Source organism: Mustela erminea, chromosome 10, assembly GCF_009829155.1.
Source record: "Mustela erminea isolate mMusErm1 chromosome 10, mMusErm1.Pri, whole genome shotgun sequence".
Taxonomy (NCBI): domain Eukaryota; kingdom Metazoa; phylum Chordata; class Mammalia; order Carnivora; family Mustelidae; genus Mustela; species Mustela erminea.
The window spans coordinates 34827215-34845754 of NC_045623.1; the positions used below are offsets into that span (position 1 = coordinate 34827215).

The following is an 18540-nucleotide window of genomic DNA, read 5'->3' on the forward strand; positions in this document are numbered from 1 at the left end:
TCCTTGGATAAAAATCTCCGTGCCCTTCCACTGGGCAGGTACAGTAGCCTCTGGTGTTTTTCACTTGCCTTTCCTAAACATGGAAACTCCGCCCTACAAATGAACCAGAGTGAGGGTGGTCAGGCCAGATGTTCTCAGCCTGCTAAATCCGGCTAAAACCTCCACTCTAAAAGCAGGGCTGGGTAGAGACTGGGAGACCCCCAGTCCCTGGTCACACTAACCAGGAATTTAGTCTCTGCAATTCAGTGTTGGAGGGGATGAGAAATACCAGTGACCTGCATTTACCAATGAGATACCTTATCTCTGCTTGGAAAATGAGGGAAAAGCAAGCCATTATCTTTTTTGCCATACCCCACCATGAGTGGAGCTTTTGTTAAACTGAACTGGGAATGGGGAGGGAGTGCGTCTTTGCTCAAGTACCATCGACTCTCAGCTTTTCTCTCCAGAGTTGTAGGAAATCTTCCTGAATAAATGTTCCATTGTTTGATGTATGACTTTAGGACTGCTTGCAGCTATTTTATTTTTATTTTTATTTTTTTTAGAGAGAGAGCATGTGTGCACACACACATACACAAGTGGGGGAAGGGACAGAGGGAGAATCTCGGGCAGGCTCCATGCTCAGCGCAGAGCCCAGTGCAAGGCTCCATCTCAGGACCACAAGATCATGACTTGAGCCAAAACCAAGAGTTGGACATTTAACTGACCGAGCCTGCAGGTGTCCCACAGATATTTTCAATAGTTCAAATTATTTGACTGAAGAATGATGCTTCTGAAAAAGAAATAAGTTAAAAGATTTTAAAATAGCTTTAATAATGATGAAGGTAAATATTAAAAAAGGATGGGAAGATTTGAATAAAATTATTTTATAAAATATGAGTAAGAAACAATATATCTGTATTACAAATCCATGTAATATGGAATTTAAGAACTATATAATGAAATTAACAAATAAATGTTTTACATAGGTATTCTACTATTTTTTCTATACTTCAAAAAGTTTATATATTCGAATTGGCAAAAGTGTGGGGTTTCTCTCATAGTTGGGTCATTTTGTATTTTGTCACATAATAGCCCATTGAACTTCTGTTCCATGCCAAGCCCTACTGTAGGTGCTGTGAATATGTGAGTTAACTGCTTTTATGAACCGGAATTTCAGGTAGTCATAAGGGGGAAAAAAATCAAGGTGATGTGATGGGAGACTGAGAAAGGGCTCATGGGAGACCAGTAGAATAGAAAGGGACCAATCTTACCAAGATCAAGGATAAGAAAGTTTCACATCTGCAAAATTGCTGTTTCCAGTCCGTTAAGGCAGGAAGAAACTGGGTGTGTACCAGTAACGGAAATACCCAGAGACGTCATACTTTTCTAAACAAATTGAAGAGCTATTTACTCAGAGACATTTGGAAAGTTAATGCAAAAAGGGACAAGAAAAGAAAGTGTACAATTCTATTTGTTAAATATCTCACTCTGGCTTCTAGGTATAGAAAAATATCTGGGATCAGCAGAGAACTTGGTAAACCTCTCTCTTTCTCCTCATTTTCTTATTTCTTCCTTTCAGAAACAATGGGGAGGAAGAGGAATAGTTTAAAGTTTGATTCCCATGCTTCTGACTCACTTACTGAATAGGGACAGGCATATAATATGCCCTCTCTCAAGCCTCCTTCTTTCCACTGTAAGATGAAGACAATGTCACTTATTCAGCATGATTGTTACCAGGAACGAGCTAAAAAAGGAGAGATAAACCTGTTACTTCTATTGCTATTCACTCAGATCTCTGCACAATGAAGTAGCTTAACAAGAGGGGACAACACTGATTCAGTTCAGATTAATTATAGTGCTGTGATATGGCTTAAGACATTCACCCTTTCTGAGACTCAGCTGCTATAAAATCGTGGGGAAAAGTTTAGCATGAGATATAAGTTATGAAACCTATGTACACAATCAGCATAGAGCCTGGAACATGTGTGCAATATATGGAGACACTTCCTAACTGTGCACTGGGGATTAGCACAGATGCTGGGTATTGTGAGTGTGTGAGGCATGTCCTTTTCTTAGCTTACTGTATGTATAAATGAGAAGCCAAGTCCACTGTATCTGCGTTCATTACTTAAGGAAATTAGACCTAAAAATTTACATGATTTGTTCCTCATTCTGGGTTTCTCAAACTGAACCCCAAGTCTGAGATCCATTTCATTATATTTAAATATCTGATAGACATTTCTTTAAATGAGTAAATATTCTCTAAAATCTCTTCTTTCAAAGAAATGTGAAGTTTCTGACTGATAAATTATGTTAAGCCCATCTACCCTCCCATTGACTCAGCTTCCAGAAATTCCTTTTATGGTCATTGAGTTCATTGTTTTGTGTTTAGTGCTTTCATTTTCGTTTTACTATAAAGTCTGTTATAGTGGTTGTTCACTTCTGTTCTGTCTTTAAAGGAAATCTGGAAAGTCCAATGACATTGGACAGGGGAAATAAAAGATCCACTGTCCAGTGAGAAACAGAGAAGTAACAGAAACCACTCCACCTAACTGAGAAGGAAAAAGAAGAGGTAAGAACTCCACTTTCTCATCAAAGCAGCTTTCTCTTCAACTTTAAAAAAGCTCTGCTCTGGGAAACGGAACTCATGATAAGGTTGGGGCAGAGATGGGAAGGTATTCATTAGGGGTGGTTTTCTTAAAAGGTGACCAGCATCGGGACAGGCTGCAGGTGAACCTGCTGTGGGCTACCAGGTCAGATGGTGACATACCGGTGTTACCTGGTGGTAGCAGGTTCCCACCTGTTCTGCACTGTGCTTCTGCAGAATTAGGCACCAGCAGACATGGGCCTAAATTAAGTTTGAAATGCATTAGGAGGGACACCTGGGTGGCTCAGTTGGTTGGACAACTGCCTTCGGCTCAGGTCATGATCTCGGAGTCCCGGGATCGAGTCCCGCATCGGGCTCCCAGCTCCACGGGGAGTCTGCTTCTCTCTCTGCCCTTCTCCTCACTCATGCTCTCTCTCCCTGTCTCTCTCTCAAATAAATAAATAAAATTTTTAAAAAAAGAAATGCATTAGGATTTCTTTCTCTTTTCTTTTAAAGTGTCATTGTCTTTGATGAAACTTGCTAGGTACCCATCTGACTGCAAATGAGAAACTAAAAGGCAACTGAAATAGGTTACATATGAGTAGTAAAAGAGGTGCTAAATAGCCAATGAAACTGTTAAAGACAGAGAAAGTGAAAACTGAAACCCAGAGTGAAAGATGAAGATTTATGAAAACACCATACTTTTTAATCACATACTTGAACTTTATTTCAAAGTGTATTTTTCTTCCTTTAGAAATAATCTGGGTTCAGTAGATCCAATTTCTTGGTACCAACTTATTTCTTGCCCCTTACAAATAGTATCTGCAGCCCTGTTTTACTAAAAGCTTCCTCTGTAAAGAGTCTACTGTGGTGCATCACTAAAGGCAACATCTTTGTTTGCCTTGACCTCTCCGTGCTCTCAAGCAGTTCCAACCTTGACTTCTGGAAACTCCTACCCTGAATTCTTTGGCTTGGCGCAAGCTTGATTCATCATCCCCTTGTCTGACAGCTCCCTCTGGCTCTCTGTTTCTCTTCCTCCCTTCCCCTCATCTCTCATTCTTCTCCCTCTCCCCTTCATCTTCTCTTCCTGCCTTTCCTTCTCCTCCAAATGGAAGAGAAAACAGAACAGAAAACTTAGAAGTGTATGGCTGAAAATACAGATATTTTCTTTGAACAGCTTCCCCTCTACCTCTCCTGATCTGCCTCCTGATTTTATTTTTTAGTTTCATGTATACAATATAATGATTCAACAGTTCTGGGCATTACTCAGTGCTCATCACAATAAGCACACCCTTAATTCCCTTCACATATTTCACCCAAACCCCCACCCACCTCACCTCTGGCAACCTTCAGTTTCTTCTCTATATTTAAGGGTCTGTTTTTGGCTTTTCTCTTCTTTGTTCTGTTTGTTTGCCTTGTTTCTTAAATTAATTCCACATATGAGTGAAATCATATGGTGTTTGCCATTCTCTGACTGATTTGTTTCACTTAGCCTAATACTCTATAGATCCACACATGTTGTTGGAAATGACAAGATCTAATTTTTTATGGTTGAGTAGTATTTCATCATATTAAAGGCATATTATTATTCTATTAATATGTATTACATATAACAGCAATTATAATGTTATATATATGTACCACTTCCTCTTTATCCACTTTAACTACTCATCTACAATTGGACACTTGGGTTGCTTCCATATCATAAATAATGCTGCAATAAACATGGGGCTGCATATATCTTTTTGAATTAGCATTTTTGTTTCCTGTGCGTAAATACCCAGTAATGGAATTAGTGGATCATATGGTAGTTCTATTTTTTTTTTTAAGTTTTTATCTATTTATTTGACAGAGAGAGAGAGAGACCATAGGTAGGCAGAGAAGCAGGCAGAGAGAGGTGGGGAAACAGGACCCTTGATGAGCAGAGAGCCCGATGTGGGGCTTGATCCCAGGACCCTGAGATCATGACCTGGGCCGAAGGCAGAGGCTTAACCCACTGAGCCACAGAGGCACCCCTCTATTTTTAATTTTTGAGGAACCTCCATACTGTTTTCCACAGTGGCTTCACCAGTTTGCATTCCCACCAACAGTGCACCAGGAATCTTTTCTTCATATCCTCGCCAACACTTGTTTCTTGAGTTTTTGATTTTAAACATTCTGACAGGTATAATGTGATATCACATTGTGGTTTTGATTTGCATTTCCCTGATGATGAATGATGTTATGAGCATCTTTTCATGTGCCTATTGGCCATCTGTATGTCTTCTTTGGAAAAATGTCTGATCATGTCTTCTGCCCATTTTTAATTGGATTATTAGTATTTTGGTGTTGAATTATGGAAGTTCATTATATATTTTGGATATTAACTCCTTATCAGACATGTCATTTGCAAATATCTTCTCTGATTCAATTTGTTTTGTTGATGGTTTCCTTCACTGTGCAAAAGGTTCTTATTTTGATGTAGTCCCAGCAGTTTATTTGTGCTTTTGTTTCACTTGCCTCTGGAGAAAAATGCTTATAAGGCTGATGGCAAATAAATTATTGCCTATGTTTTCTCCTAGGAATTTTGTGCTTTCACATCTCACATTTAGGTCTTTAATCCATTTGAGTTTATTTTTGTGTATGGTATAAGAAAATTGTCCAGTTTCATTCTTTTGCATGTGCCGTCCCATTTTCCCAATACCATTTGTTGAAGAAACTTTTTCCCATTGCATATTCTTTTTCTTTCAAAGATTTATTTATTTATTTATGTTAGAGAGAAAGAGAGTGTGTGAGTGGGGGAGGATAAAGGGGAGAGACAGCAAGACAATCCCAAGCAGACTCCATGCTGAGCATGGAGCCCAATGCAGGGTTCAATCCTGCAACCCCAAGATCACAACCTGAACTAAAATCAAGAGCTGGACACTCAATTAACTGAGCCACACAGGCACCCCTCTCATTGCATATTCTTGCCTCCTTTGTTGTAGATCAATTGACCATAAAAGCATGAGTTTATTTCTAAACTCTCTAGTCTATTCTGTTGATCTATGTGTCTCTTTTTGTGCCAGTACTATACTGTTTTGATTACTAGAGCTTTATAGTATATCTTGAAATCCAAGATTCTGATACCTCCAGTTTTGTTCTTTTTTTTTCTCAAAATTGCCTTGGCTGTTTGTAGTTCTATGCAAGTTTTAGGATTGTTTGTTCTAGTTCTGTGAAAAAATGCTATTGGTATTTTGATAGAAATTGCATTATATCTGTAGATTTCTTTAGGTAGTATGGACATTTTAACAATACCCATTCTCTCAATCATTGAATATGGAATATCTTTCCATTTGTTTGTCTCACTGAGATCCTCCACTCTCCATTCTCCAATAGGTATCTTTATCATCATTAGTTTGAATTCTCTATCAGACATTTCTTATCTCCATTTCATTTACTATTACTGTGGTTTTGTCTTGTTCTGTCTATCTGGAACATATTTCTTTGCCTCCTCATTTGTCTAACTCTCTGTGTTTGTTTTATGTATTAGCAAAGTCAGCTATATCGCCTGATCTTGAAAGTAGTGGCCTCAGCTCTTTGCAATGGCCTTCTTTGCCTGTTGTGAGCAGGATTTGGTCTCTATCTGTTCAGGGACCAGTCTGGGGCAGCCTTGCACTTATAGTTAGGTCAGACCAGATGGCTGCTCTGACCCCATTCGCCAGAAATGTGGTTGCAAAGAACTGCAGGATGCTTTTTCTGCATTGTCCTCTGAGAGGCTTTCATTGGTGGGAAGGACCTGCAGTCAGACCAAATGTCTGACTCCAGTCTATCTGTTGGGGTTGTAGTGACTCCAAACTACAGGGATCTCTGTGCAGACACTTGTGAGGTTTTTGTTGGTGGGCAGAACCAGCAGTCAGATCAAGACCATTGAGGCTGAAGTTAAACTGGTGCATGTGTGGTTATCTTCAGACACTTTGGAGTGGTGCTGACAACTATCAGAGCTACTCGAAAGATGAGACCCGGCCAAAACACTTTGGAGAAACTCCTCCTCAGTGGGGTAGGTTGGATGGGGGATCTGCAGGAGAACAGGGTATGTAGTGTTAGGAAACTAGATGGTGAATGTTCACACTAGTTACCACAGGTGTCTGCATATCTAGGCTGGGGATGAGAGAGAGAAATGGCATCCACCAGTTCTTTTGTTCTTGGAGATCCTTGCCCATCCTGTGCACATTCTGGGGTTAGTAAATAAATCTCCTCATATACCCCAGTTGCCTCTCAAACTGTTGCCTCTGTGCTATGTCTTACTGGGTTGCTTTTTATGCAGGCTCTTTAAGGGTGGGGACTCACTTTTCCATCACCCTCCAGGCTCTCTCAGAGCCAAAATAATCCTTCTGCCACTTCCTAAAATGATACAGATACTACCCTCATCTATCTCAATAAAATTTGCAAAAGTTCTTGATGTTAGGTGCCTGGTTGGTTTAGTCTGTTATGTGACTGCCTTCAGTTCAGGTATGATCCCAGAGTCCTGGGATCAAGCCCCACGTCAGGCTCCATGACCAGCAGAGAGTCTGCTTTCCCTCTCCCCCTGCCTATCCCCTGACCTGTGCTTTCTCTCTTTCTCAAACAGGTAAGTAAAATCTTAAGGGGTGCCTGGGTGGCTCAGATGGTTAAGCATCTGCATTCAGTTCAGGTTATGATCTCCAGTTCCTGGGGTGAAGCCCCATTTCAGGCTTTCAGCTTAGCTGGGAATCTGCTTCTCCCTTTCCCTCTGCCTCTCTCCTTGTTTATACTCTCTCTCTCTCAAATGAATAAATAAAATCTTAAAAAAAAATAAATTTCCTGATGTTAAGGACCACTTACTATAAAAACTCAAAAAGTTAAGCCACTCTAGTTTTCAAAGCCAGATGTAATGGGGAGTGTATTCCCAGTGCAGGTCCCCCATGTCTGGGGTGACTGGTTTGGGGTCTCTTCCTCTCCATTCTCTGTACTTGTGTTATTCCTCCTGCTTGTGGTTAGTCTGGCATGTTAGTTTCATTTCCAACCAAACTTTACCCTTGCTATTATTTTCGATGTGGTCTCATCTCTGCAATTAACTGTTGACAGTCTTCTCTACCAGTCTTTGCCTCATTTTGGGGTAATTACACTGATGTAGCTGTTACTAAGTATGTCCATGGGATGAGGTGAGCTTAGGATCCTCCTATTCTACAATCTTTCCAGGCTTCTCTGCCTCCTGATCATTTATTCCTTATTTCAGTCTTTTGTTCCCTTACTTATATATGTGTGTGTATATATGTATACACACACACGTATATATGTATATTTATGTGTATATATGTATATATCTATACACATAATTTTTAGCCACATTAAGTATTTCCAGTTGTGCACTTGTGCTTTCATGTAGCTGGAGGCTAATTTACTTGTAAAGGTAATGAAGTTTAAGTTTAAAGGCCCCTTGCTTACACAACCCACACCAAGGCTTTGGATGAGTCTCTAGTCATGTGTCTCCCACATGGGCATATGTTTTTATAAAATTTGCAAAAGTAAGTTATATTGGTTCCACTTTTGGAATGGCAGTGTGAGCAGCTCTGTGGACCATCACTGCAGCAAAATAAGAATAACTATGGGGGAAAAAATACTTAAAATCTCTGGGAACTGTTCAAAGGGTATACATGAAATGATGTATGAAAGTCTTTTTTTTTTTTTAAAGATTTTCCATTTATTTATTTGACAGAGAGAAATCACAAGTAGGCAGAGAGGCAGGCAGAGAGAGAGAGGGAAGCAGGCTCCCTGCTGAGCAGAGAGCCGGATGCGGGACTCGATCCCAGGACCCTGAGATCATGACCTGAGCCGAAGGCAGGTGCCCAGGTGCCCAGGTGCCCACCACCCAGGTGCCCCTGAAAGTCTTTATTCGTAGTAAGAAGTAATGAATAAATCAACATTGAATTTTTTACATATAACCAGAAAGTAAAATAAATCTTTCTAAATTCTATTCTATTTTACATTTAAAGTTTACTCTAAATTTTTTAATGCAAATCCAAAAAGAAAGTTTTCTACGGTGACCTAAGTGAACAATTTTTTTTATGAGGGAGGCTGAATGTTTCTAAGATACTATCATACCAGTATTATTTCAATGGACTACTTTGACAATCCTGCCGCCACTTCCTAAAATGATACAGATACTACCCTCATCTATCTCAAAGCTGACATCAAACTTTTGGACATTTGGGGACTCTACCTTCTGAATGTAAAATAACCTGGTGAATTATTTGATCTACTTATACTGGAAGTTTTATTTCATCCCATCTCTTCTCTTGCAGACTAAGGAACACTCTGAACATGGCCTCAGAGATGGTGATGCCAGCCCCCGTGTGCCTCATTGAGAACACTGGAGAGCAACTGGTGGCTAATCAGGAAGCTCTGAAGATCCTGTCAGCCCATAAGAATCCTCTTGTGGTGGTGGCTATTGTGGGTCTCTACCGCACAGGCAAATCCTACCTGATGAACAAGCTGGCTGGGAAGAATAAGGGTGAGTGGCACCAACAAAGCTCTGTCAAGTCCTTTCTGTCCACCCACTGCCAGTATTGAGTGCAATGATGCAAGAAGAGGAAGTCAGAGATGCAGAAGACTATTGAAAGTTACCTTTCAGCCCACAGTTATGCTATTATCTTCCCTATGGTGTGTAAAAGGCAGTTCATCTCACTTCCCACTTTGCCTTAGTATCCCCTTTTAAAAGCATAAATTGTTCCTTTCCTAGAAAGACTAATAATGCAGGAACAAAAACAATTCATGTACAAAATAATAAACTACAAGACATTTGCTGAAATGTTCATGCAGTAAAAGCAACTTTCCACTGATTATTAAGTGGAATGTTTAGGTCTATATTGGCTGGGTTTTTTTAACTGTTGTAAAATAAACATAATATAAAATTTACCATTGTAACAATTTTTAAGTGTACATACAGTTCTGTGGCATTAAGTTAAGTTCACACTGTTATGCAACCATTGCCACCATCTGTCATCATAACTTTTTCATCTTCCCCAGCAGAAACTCTGTACCCATTAAACAATAACTTCCCACCCCTTGGTGGCTACCATTCTATATTCTGTATCTATGACACATGCTCTAGGAATCTTATTTAAGAGGAATCAGACATTATTTCTCCTTTTATAATTTGCTTATTTCACTTAGCATAATATCTTCAAAGTTCATCAGTGTTGTACCATGTGTCAGAATTCTCTTCCTTTTTATGGCTGAACAACTCTATGGGCATACCAATTTGTTTCCATTCATCTGTTGAAGGATCCTTGAGTTGCTTCCATTTTTGGCTATAATGAATAATGCCACTAAAAACATGAGGGTACAAATATCTGTTCAAGTGCCTATTTTCACTTTTGGAGGGTATATACCCAGAAGTGGGATTGCTGAATCACATGGTAATGTTTAAATTTTAAAGAAATCATTAAATAAATAAATAAATAAATAAATAAATAAATAAATACTGTTTTCCAAAGTAACTGCACCATTTTACATTCCCACCAGAAAAACACAAGTTTCTATTATCCCCACATCCTCCCCAATACTTACTACATTCTGTTTTTTTTGATAGTGGCCATCCTAATGAGTGTGAAGTAGTATCTCATTGTGGTTTTGATTTGTTATTAGAACTGCCCTATGACCCAGCAATTGCACTATTGGGTATTTACCCTAAGGATACAAACGTAGTGATCCAAAGGGGCACATGCACCCTAATGTTTATAGCAGCAATGTCCACAATAGCCAAACTATGGAAAGAACCTAGATGTCCATCAACAGATGAATGGATCAAGAAGATGTGGTATATATACACAATGGAATACTATGCAGCCATCAAAAGAAATGAAATCTTGCCATTTGCGACAACATGGATGGAACTAGAGCGTATCATGCTTAGCGAAATAAGTCAAGCAGAGAAAGACAACTATCATATGATCTCCCTGATATGAGGAAGTGGTGATGCAACATGGGGGCTTAAGTGGGTAGGAGAAGAATAAATGAAACAAGATGGGATTGGGAGGGAGACAAACCATAAGTGACTTTTAATCTCACAAAACAAACTGAGGGTTGCTGGGGGGAGGGGGTTTGGGAGAAGGGGGTGGGATTATGGACATTGGGGAGGGTATGTGCTTTGGTGAGTGCTGTGAAGTGTGTAAACCTGGTGATTCACAGACCTGTACCCCTGGGGATAGAGTATTATGCCTCCATCAGAAAGGATGAATTCCCTAATGAATAGTGATGTTGAGCATCTTTTCATTTGTTTACTGGTCATTTGTATATTTTCTTTGGAGAAATGTCTATTCAAGTCCTGTGCTCATTTAGAAAAATTATTTTTATCACTTTCAGAGGTAGAATTTAGTGATTCATCAGTTGCATATAACACCCAGTGCTCATTACATCAAGTGTCTTCCTTAATGTCCATCACCCATTTATTCTTTGCCCCTACCCTCCAGCAACCCTCAGTTGTTGAGCTAGAGCTCAATAGCTCTTAGCATCTTAGAGCTCAGCATCTCTTAGGACTATCCACCACAACCAAGTGGGATTTATTCCTGGGCTTTGCTCATTTCTTAACCAAGGTTGTTTTTTGTGTTGCATTGTAGGACTTCTAGATCCATCCTCTATCTCTAACTCTACCCCCTCTTATCCCTACTCCCCTTCATAGGCTTTTCTCTAGGCTCCACAGTGCAGTCCCATACGAAAGGAATCTGGATGTGGTGTGTGCCTCATCCCAAGAAGCCAAACCACACCTTAGTTCTTCTGGACACTGAGGGCCTGGGAGATGTAGAGAAGGTAAGGATTAAGGATTTCATTTTGGCATAAGAACCTAATAATATTCTCTACAGTATTTATTTTTTTAATAAAAGCTTTCATTTAAATATGTTTTTTCATTTCTGTTTATGTGCCCTGAGACCAAGTTTAGCAACCAGAGATCAGGAAAACATTCAAAAGGCAGAATCTGAGAAAATCATAGTAGTTAGTGGGTAGTATTCTAATTATTAACAATGGCCTATATGCTAAGTCAGTCAACCCAGATACATAAAAGTAGTACAAATAAAATCGATGTCATGAGTTCAGTCCTGCAGAGAACTTTAGTTAGAATTTAGGTTCTGGGGCGCTTGGGTGGCTCAGTTGGCTCAGGTGGCTCAAAGTCTACCTTTGGCTCAGGTCATGATCCAGGGTCCTGGGATCAAGCCCCGCATCAGGCTGCCTGCTCAGTAGCAAGTCTACTTCTCCCCGTCCCTCTCCCTCTGTGATCTCTCTCACTCTTGCTCTCTCTCAAATAAATAAATAAAATCTTTAAAAAAAAAAAAAAAGAATTCAGGTTCTGAAGTCCCATACCTTTGTATTTAAATATGAGCCTTGTCACTAACTCAGTGGTGTTGGCATGTTATTTGACCTATTTTGACCTCAGCTCTCTAAATCTATAAAACAGATTTTTGCCTATCTATATATCTATATTTGCCTCATAGTATTGTTTTGAATAAGGTAAGTAATGGAAAATGTTAAGTGCCTAATAATTGCTCAATGAAGTAGCTACACATATTATTACTCTTATGTAAGTCAACTTTGCTGTAAAAAGGAAAAGAAAACTTTAAACTTAAGTTATATTTAAAGCCTTAGCATGCCCACCAATCTTGATTATTTGTTTTGGAATTACCTGTCAATGATCATAAGAGGACCTAGACAGAATCAATGTAAACTAAAAATACTAATTATAAAATTACCCAAAACTGAAGTCTCACTCACATATTTGTTTGGATTTGGTTTTCTCATATAGGTCATTAACCAAATTAAAGCAAACTAAACTAAAACAAACAAACAAACAAACACAATGACGCTCTAATTAAATGAGCATCCTTTTACTGCTGCTGATCTGCAAAGTACCAGGAGAATGAAACATAATCTCAGCATCTCAGCCCAAATGTGTTCTGATTTCCAGGGTAATAACCAGAATGACTCCTGGATCTTTGCCCTAGCAATACTCCTGAGCAGCACCTTTGTGTACAACAGCATGGGAACCATCAACCAGCAGGCCATGGACCAACTACAGTATCCTTTTTGTTGTTCAAAATAGCACCAAAGTAGGAGGGGAGACCTATTTAAAAACCAGTTGCTTGGCTGTGAATCCTGGTGAATCAAGCACAAAAAGAGAAAACATAAGAAATAATTCAAGGGTAAGGGAAAGACCCAATGTACCCATTGAAGAATTGACACGGGTTAAAAACAACGGTGAAATGAAGGTTTTAAATATATAGAACTAATATGAGATGGAAGACACTGTTCTTTTCTGCTAGTTTTCCTTAGTTTGCTACTCAGCTATGTGACAGAGCTGTCAGATCGAATCAGGGCAAAATCCTCCCCTAATGCCAATGGGTTTGAAGATTCAGCTGACTTTATGAGCTTCTTTCCAGATTTTGTGTGGACACTGAGGGATTTTTCCTTAGATTTGGAAGTAAATGGACTACCCATCACAGCAGATGAGTACCTGGAGAATTCACTCAAGCTTAAACGAGGTGAAAGGCAGGGATTTATAATTAAAAGGAGATAACAAAACACAAGAAACTATTGTGTTCAGCATTCCATTTATGGTTTTCTTACATTTATAGTTTTCTCTTTATTCATAGCTAGCTATAACTAAGAATTATTGCTTATTTGATGCACAAATTAATAAATTTGATTTTAAATTATAGTCTCCTCTTTTCTAAGAATAAATTATTTTCCTTTCATCTTTTCCTGTGTTATTATTAGATTGATTTTATATCCTTGCTTAGGGCTTGCAATTAGCTAAGGACTATGGAATAGAATAGGCCTTGATTTATGGGATTGGGAGGGAGACAAACCATAAGTGACTCTTAATCTCACAAAACAAACTGAGAGTTGCTGGGGGGAGGGGGTTTGGGAGAAGGGGGTGGGATTATGGACATTGAGGAGGGTATGTGCTTTGGTGAGTGCTGTGAAGTGTTTAAACCTGGTGATTCACAGACCTGTACCCCTGGGGATAAAAATATATGTTTATAACAAATAAAAAATGAAAAATAAATAAATAAATAAATAAATAAAATAAAATAAAAAGAATAGGCCTTGATTGGAAGAAAGTAGATTAAAGCCTGAACAGTGTTCCGTCCAAGGGTTGGCAAATGATGGCCAATCCAGCCTGCCAGCTGTCTTTGTGCATAAGATTTTATTGGAATAATGCTATAGCCATTCATTTATAGATTGCTTATGGCTGCTTTCATGCTGCAACAGCAGGACTGTGTACTGGAAAAGAGACCACCTGTCTTGAAAAGCCTAAAATATTTACTGTTTGGCTGTTCAAAGAAAAAGGTTTGCAAGCCTCTATATTTGGGAAATTTCTTTTTTATCTTTCTGCAGGTACCACTGAAAGTGACCACAATTTTAATCTGCCCCGTCTCTGTATCCGGAAGTTTTTCCCAAAGAAGAAATGCTTTATCTTTGATCGACCCACTCACAGGAAGAAGCTAGGCCAGCTTGAGACATTGCATGATAATGAGCTGGATTCTGAATTTGTGCAACAAACTGCACTCTTCTGTTCCTACATCTTTAGCAATTCCAAAACTAAAACTCTTTCAGGAGGCATCCAAATCAATGGACCTCGTGAGTCCTCTTCCTAGTCTTTTTCTTTCATTGTTAAGACTAAAGGAGGGTAGAATTATATCCACACAGTTACAGCTTTGAAAAATGCAAATCCTACTGTTATTACCATTCAAATTCTAGATGACACCAACATTTCTAATAGATTTTACTAGCCAAATTCCCATGGATGAGAAAAGATGGGAGAGGCCAAAGGAGAAAAAGCTCTATTTCTTAAATTTACTTTAGTTAATGGGACCTGTATTGCCCAATATGGGAGCCACTATACAAGTATAGCTCTCTCAATTTAAGTGCAAATTAATTAAAATTAAGGATAACTTAAAATTCCAATTATTCAGCGATATTTCAAAGGCCCATACCTACATGGGGCTAGCAGTTGGACACCATACTGTATTATACACATAAAACACTTCCATCTTCCAGAAATTTTTCTTGGACAACACTATGCTAGAACAAACAAAACTCCTTTTGATTATGTTCTACAATATTGATCAAATGCTTACCACAGACCAGGGCTGATGACAAAGACTTAAATGAGAGTGGTATGGTTCCTGTCCTAATGATGCTTGGGGGATAAAGTGGATGCAAACACTCAAAAAACATAGACATATGTTAACCATAATAGAGATTCTTGACCTTTTATGCGTATACATATCACCTGGGCCTCTTGCCAGAGAGGAGGATCTAATTAAGTTGATCTGGGGCACAGGCTGAGAATCTGCACTTCCAAGAAGCTTCCAGCTGGGTGTTGGAAGGAAGCAAGCTTCCTGAGGACGTTGAAGCTGTGAGGCAAATGAGTAGTAATAGACGTGATCAGAATTACACAGAATAGAATGTTTCCTCATCCCACCAGCAACAAGTATTCTCATTTGTTCTCCATTTGTAGGTCTAGAGAACCTGGTGTTGACCTATGTCAACGCCATCAGTAGTGGGGATCTGCCCTGCATGGAGAATGCAGTTCTGGCCTTGGCCCAGATCGAGAATGCAGCTGCAGTGCAAAAGGCCATTGCCCACTATGACCAGGAGATGAGCCAGAGGGTGCAGCTGCCCACAGAAACCCTCCAGGAGCTGCTGGACCTGCACCAGGCGTGTGAGAAAGAGGCCATCGAACTCTTTATGAATAGTTCCTTCAAAGATGTAGACCATTTATTTCAAAAGGACTTAGGGGTAATTTATTCTCAAGTTTATATGGATTAAGGCTTGGAAAACAGAATACTAACAGAAAATGAAATGGGCATTTATTTTGAGAGAGGGAATGTTTACTAGACTTTAGAATGATGATAATCACTATTTGTTATTATCATAAAAAGAAGAACAAAGTTTGTTATGATAAACTCCAAGTTTTAAAACAATTTTCTTTCATGAATAATAATCTTTCTCAAAATTTAACTAACGGTATATAGGTAACAATCAGAGCTTCTATTCAAATGTCCACTGTTTTCAGACTGGTTTGATATCCTATTCAAAGGCAAAGAAAATTGTAGTCCTGATTATCATATGCAGGCTTATGTTGAGCCACATCTATTCTATGTAATCACTGGTATAATTTGACAAGCAGTCTACCTCTTAAAGGTGTAGCAAAAAAAAAAAAAAAAAAAAAAAAAAAAGACAGCAATCTCTGCTCTGAACTTCACCTCCAAGGAAAAAGGACTTTAGTAAGAGTCGGGAGCAAGAGGAAGGATATGATCCTGTTGACGTGCCTATAACTTTTTCTAGGGTCATAGACTTGTTCTTGAGATGCCTTTCCAATATCTCCAAGGTCAAGCTAACATCTTCTCCCTGTTTTTCTTTTTACTTTTCAATTTTAAATTAAAGGCCCAACTAGAAAAGAAGCGAGATGACTTTTTTAAACAGAATCAGCAAGCATCAACAGATCGTTGCTCAGATTTACTTAAGGATATTTTCAGTCCTCTAGAAGAAGCTGTGAAGCAGGGGATTTATTCTAAACCAGGAGGATATCGTCTCTTTATCCAGAAGATGCAAGAGCTAAAGAGAAAGTACCTTCAGAAACCTGGGAAGGGGATACAGGTACCCAAGAGTTATCTGCTGATTCTGGAAAGCTGCTGACATGCCTCCTTGGAAGAACAGCATGACCAAGTGTAATTGCACACATTGCAAGAACAACAGCATTCATGCTTTTATTTGATAAACATGTACAGGGAGCCTATTATACCACATATGTCCTATGTGCTCATCCAAAAGAGTGCACTCAATTAATAACTGAGTTATTAACTGGATTTTCAGATTAACCACCAAGTTGTTACTGTAATTCACTATTATAGCTGGATCTTTATGCTGTAAGGGACAGAAACCCAGTAATGGTCACTTAAACAAAAATGGTAATTCATCAGTTTAGGCTATAGACTGGCTTTAAGGACAGCTGGATTCAAGATTTCAAGTAATGCCATCACCTGTCTCTCTGTCTTTACTCTCCTCAACCCCACGCTTCTGTCTTTCCTTCTCCTTCTAACTTTCCTTTGATCTGCTTTCTCCATGATGGCTTCCTTTTTCAGTAACTCACTCAAAAGGATACCACAGCACCAATAACTCCCAAACTAGAGCCCTTAGTCTGAAAGAACAAAGAATCTCTTTTCCCCAGTGTCTCTATCAGTCTCCTATAAAGGATTCTGCTTAGTAGGGTGCCATGATTGGCCATCCTGGAGCAAGTGCCCATACCTTGCAAGTGGCAAGGAATCTTGACCAGCAGCCACACCAGGGCCCAGAGGAGCAATTCCTAGAGGAAAAGATGGTGGGAAGACAATCAGGAACAAGAGTTTCTAGCCATTTCCTATTACTAAGTCCATGTTCTCTGGTCCTAAGGCTGAAGAGGTTCTTCAGGAATACTTGAAGTCCAAAGAGTCTATGACTGATGCCATTCTGCAGACGGACCAGACTCTCACAGAAAAGGAAAAGGAGATCGAAGGTGAGGAGACAGTCCAGAGACTAGATAGCCTCTAGAGCTCTCGAAGTTTAAATAATTTGGCTGGGTAAGCCTGTGATCCTTACACTTGGGCAAAAAGAACGAAGATGCCCTTGCTGAGGTCATTTCTGAGTAGGGCATATGCAGTGAGCAGCAACAAGGACAGGTAAGTGTGCAGGGAAAGAAGGGACAGCATGTTTTCTCACATATATTTTTCTTCTTTTTCCTCCTCACAGTGGAACGTGTGAAAGCCGAATCTGCACAGGCTGCAGCAAAAGCACTGGAGGAAATGCAAATAAAGAATCAGCAGATGATGGAACAGAAAGAGAGGAGCTATCAGGAACATGTGAAACAATTAACTGAGAAGATGGAGAGGGATAGAATCCAGTTGCTGGAAGAACAAAAGAGAACTCTAGCTTGCAAACTTCAGGTATTTAATTACATTACCTTGAGGTTTCTGCTTTTCTCTTTCCTCTCCACTGTCCCTGATCATATCTTAGTGTAGCGGTGAGAACAAGACGCCCAGAAGAAGGTCCTTGCACCACTTGTATTTTTCGATTTCTGTCTTCCTGCCTGACCTGGCTCCTGCTTCTGCCTGGTTATTAAAAGATTTTATTTGCATTAGGTCCCATCTAGTCCTTTATCTGTACATCCTTCAATCAGTGGTGGCTGCTATCTGCTAGCCTTTCTGAAAAATCACTTATTTGTATCTCTTGCTTAGTACTGTATGAAGCAAGAACTACCATGCCTCTATTACTTGGGAAAAGAAACAGAAGTTCAGAAAAGTTCCAATAACTTTTATAGGGTCACAGAGCTGGGTAAGATATCTGAACTGTCTTTACCACTCAGTGGAAATGTAATCACAGATGTAATCTGTAATCACAGGATGCCCAAGAGAAACTAATGAAAAGTATATGTAGAGAAAATGTCAAGAAGAAATGAAATATTTTTAAAAATCTATGAATGTGGACACCTGATATACTCGGTCTCCATTTTTTCGTTTTTAGGAACAGTCCCAACTACTAAAGGAAGGATTCCGAAATGAGAGCAAACAACTTCATAATGAGATAGAAAATCTCCGGAGGAACATGGCAAGGCCAAGGACAGTATGCGTCATAAGCTGAAGACTTAAAGAACAGAGCTTTTCTGGTCACTCGTTTTTTTTTTTTTTTTTTAACTTTTATTTTTTTATTTGATAGAGAGAGATCACAACTAGGCAGAGAGGCAGGCAGTGGGGGTGGAGGGTGGAGGGGTGGGAAGCAGGCTCCCTGCTGAGCAGAAAGCCCAATGCAGGGCTCAATCCCAGGACCCTGGGATCATGACCTGAGCTGAAAGCAGAGGCTTAACCCACTGAGCCACCCAGGCTCCCCCTCTGGTCACTCTTAACCAAGGCATAGCTTAAGTAATTTTTGAATTTGGAAATATAGCATTACACTTGAAAATA

At 39.4% G+C, this 18540-nt stretch overlaps 1 protein-coding gene across 3 annotated transcripts; it reads left to right on the plus strand.

The window, feature by feature from the left end:
• The first annotated feature begins 1430 nt into the window (after positions 1 to 1430).
• Positions 1431 to 18290, plus strand: LOC116567894 (guanylate-binding protein 1-like). 3 transcript variants are annotated; one of them, XM_032303278.1, is made up of 12 exons: positions 1431 to 1513; positions 2439 to 2551; positions 8848 to 9056; positions 11226 to 11353; positions 12504 to 12613; positions 12881 to 13077; positions 13937 to 14179; positions 15063 to 15343; positions 15992 to 16204; positions 16997 to 17099; positions 17333 to 17526; positions 18104 to 18290. In XM_032303278.1, exons 3-12 carry the CDS (start codon positions 8867 to 8869, stop codon positions 18218 to 18220), a joined length of 1776 nt encoding a protein of 591 aa, XP_032159169.1. In that variant the 5' UTR covers positions 1431 to 1513; positions 2439 to 2551; positions 8848 to 8866; the 3' UTR covers positions 18221 to 18290. The 3 variants fall into 3 exon arrangements, with proteins under 3 accessions (XP_032159169.1, XP_032159170.1, XP_032159168.1); XM_032303279.1 differs by lacking the exon at positions 1431 to 1513 and adding an exon at positions 2326 to 2343; XM_032303277.1 differs by lacking the exon at positions 1431 to 1513 and having other exon boundaries at positions 2386 to 2551.
• Positions 18291 to 18540: the final 250 nt, after the last annotated feature.

Bases quoted from the DNA above. Each gene is read 5' to 3' on its own strand.
- LOC116567894 (XM_032303278.1), top strand. From the start codon at position 8,867: ATGGCCTCAGAGATGGTGATGCCAGCCCCCGTGTGCCTCATTGAGAAC. The intron at 17,100-17,332 runs GTGAGGAGACAG...TCCTCCTCACAG, and splicing joins AAAGGAAAAGGAGATCGAAG to TGGAACGTGTGAAAGCCGAA. The intron at 17,527-18,103 runs GTATTTAATTAC...TTTCGTTTTTAG, and splicing joins CTCTAGCTTGCAAACTTCAG to GAACAGTCCCAACTACTAAA.